General features: G+C 58.6%; 1 protein-coding gene across 1 annotated transcript; it reads right to left on the bottom strand.

Annotated features, from left to right (window-relative positions):
* Positions 1 to 9: 9 nt before the first annotated feature.
* Positions 10 to 707, bottom strand: LOC121363746 (glutamic acid-rich protein-like; the record flags this gene model as incomplete). Its single annotated transcript, XM_041486369.1, has 2 exons — positions 10 to 155; positions 602 to 707. Coding segments are annotated over 2 exons (252 nt in total), but the record flags the coding sequence as incomplete, so codon positions are not given.
* Positions 708 to 781: the final 74 nt, after the last annotated feature.

The following is a 781-nucleotide window of genomic DNA, read 5'->3' as shown; positions in this document are numbered from 1 at the left end:
GCCTTCGGCCTCGGCGCCGTCCTCATCATCGCCAGCCTCATCCTCCCCTTCATCCTCAGCCTCCTTATCCTTCCATTCATCCTCAGCATCCTCCCCTTCATCATCCTCATCCTCCCCTTCATCATCCTCATCCTCCCCTTCATCCTCAGCCTCCCCTTCATCACCCGTACCCCTGACCCTGTCCCTGACCCCAGCCCTCGACGTCACCGAGGACAGCTTCTACAAGGTGCGCCGCCTTCGGCCTCAGTGCCATCCTCAGTATCCGCCGACCCCGCGGACACCTCCCCTTCATCATCCTCATCCTCCCCTTCATCATCCTCAGCCTCCCCTTCATCCTCTGTACCCCTGACCCTGTCTCTGACCCCAGCCCTCGACGTCACCGAGGACAGCTTCTACAAGGTGCGCCGCCTTCGGCCTCAGTGCCATCCTCAGTATCCTCACCATCCTCACCATCCTCCCCTTCATCATCCTCAGCCTCCTTATCCTTCCGTTCTTCCTCCTCTTTCATCCTCATCCTCCTCCTCTTCATCATCCTCAACCCCAACCCTTGATGTGACCCAGGACAGCTTCTGTGAGGTGCGGCTGCCTTCGGCCTCGGCGCCATCCTCATCCTCCTCATCCTCAGCCTCATCCTCCCCTTCATCCTCATCCTCCTCCTCAGCCTCGTCCTTGTTCTTCTCTTCGCTTTCCTCCTCATCCTCCTCATCCTCCCCTTCATCATCCTCTTCAACCTCTTCATCCTCATCCTCCTCAGCATCATCCTCAGCCTCCCCTTCATCCT

This window comes from Pyrgilauda ruficollis, unplaced genomic scaffold (genome assembly GCF_017590135.1).
Source record: "Pyrgilauda ruficollis isolate IOZ18807 unplaced genomic scaffold, ASM1759013v1 scaffold7558, whole genome shotgun sequence".
NCBI classification, from domain to species: Eukaryota; Metazoa; Chordata; class Aves; order Passeriformes; family Passeridae; genus Pyrgilauda; species Pyrgilauda ruficollis.
Note: the sequence above shows the minus strand (reverse complement) of the source record. Positions and strands in the feature narration are given on the sequence as shown.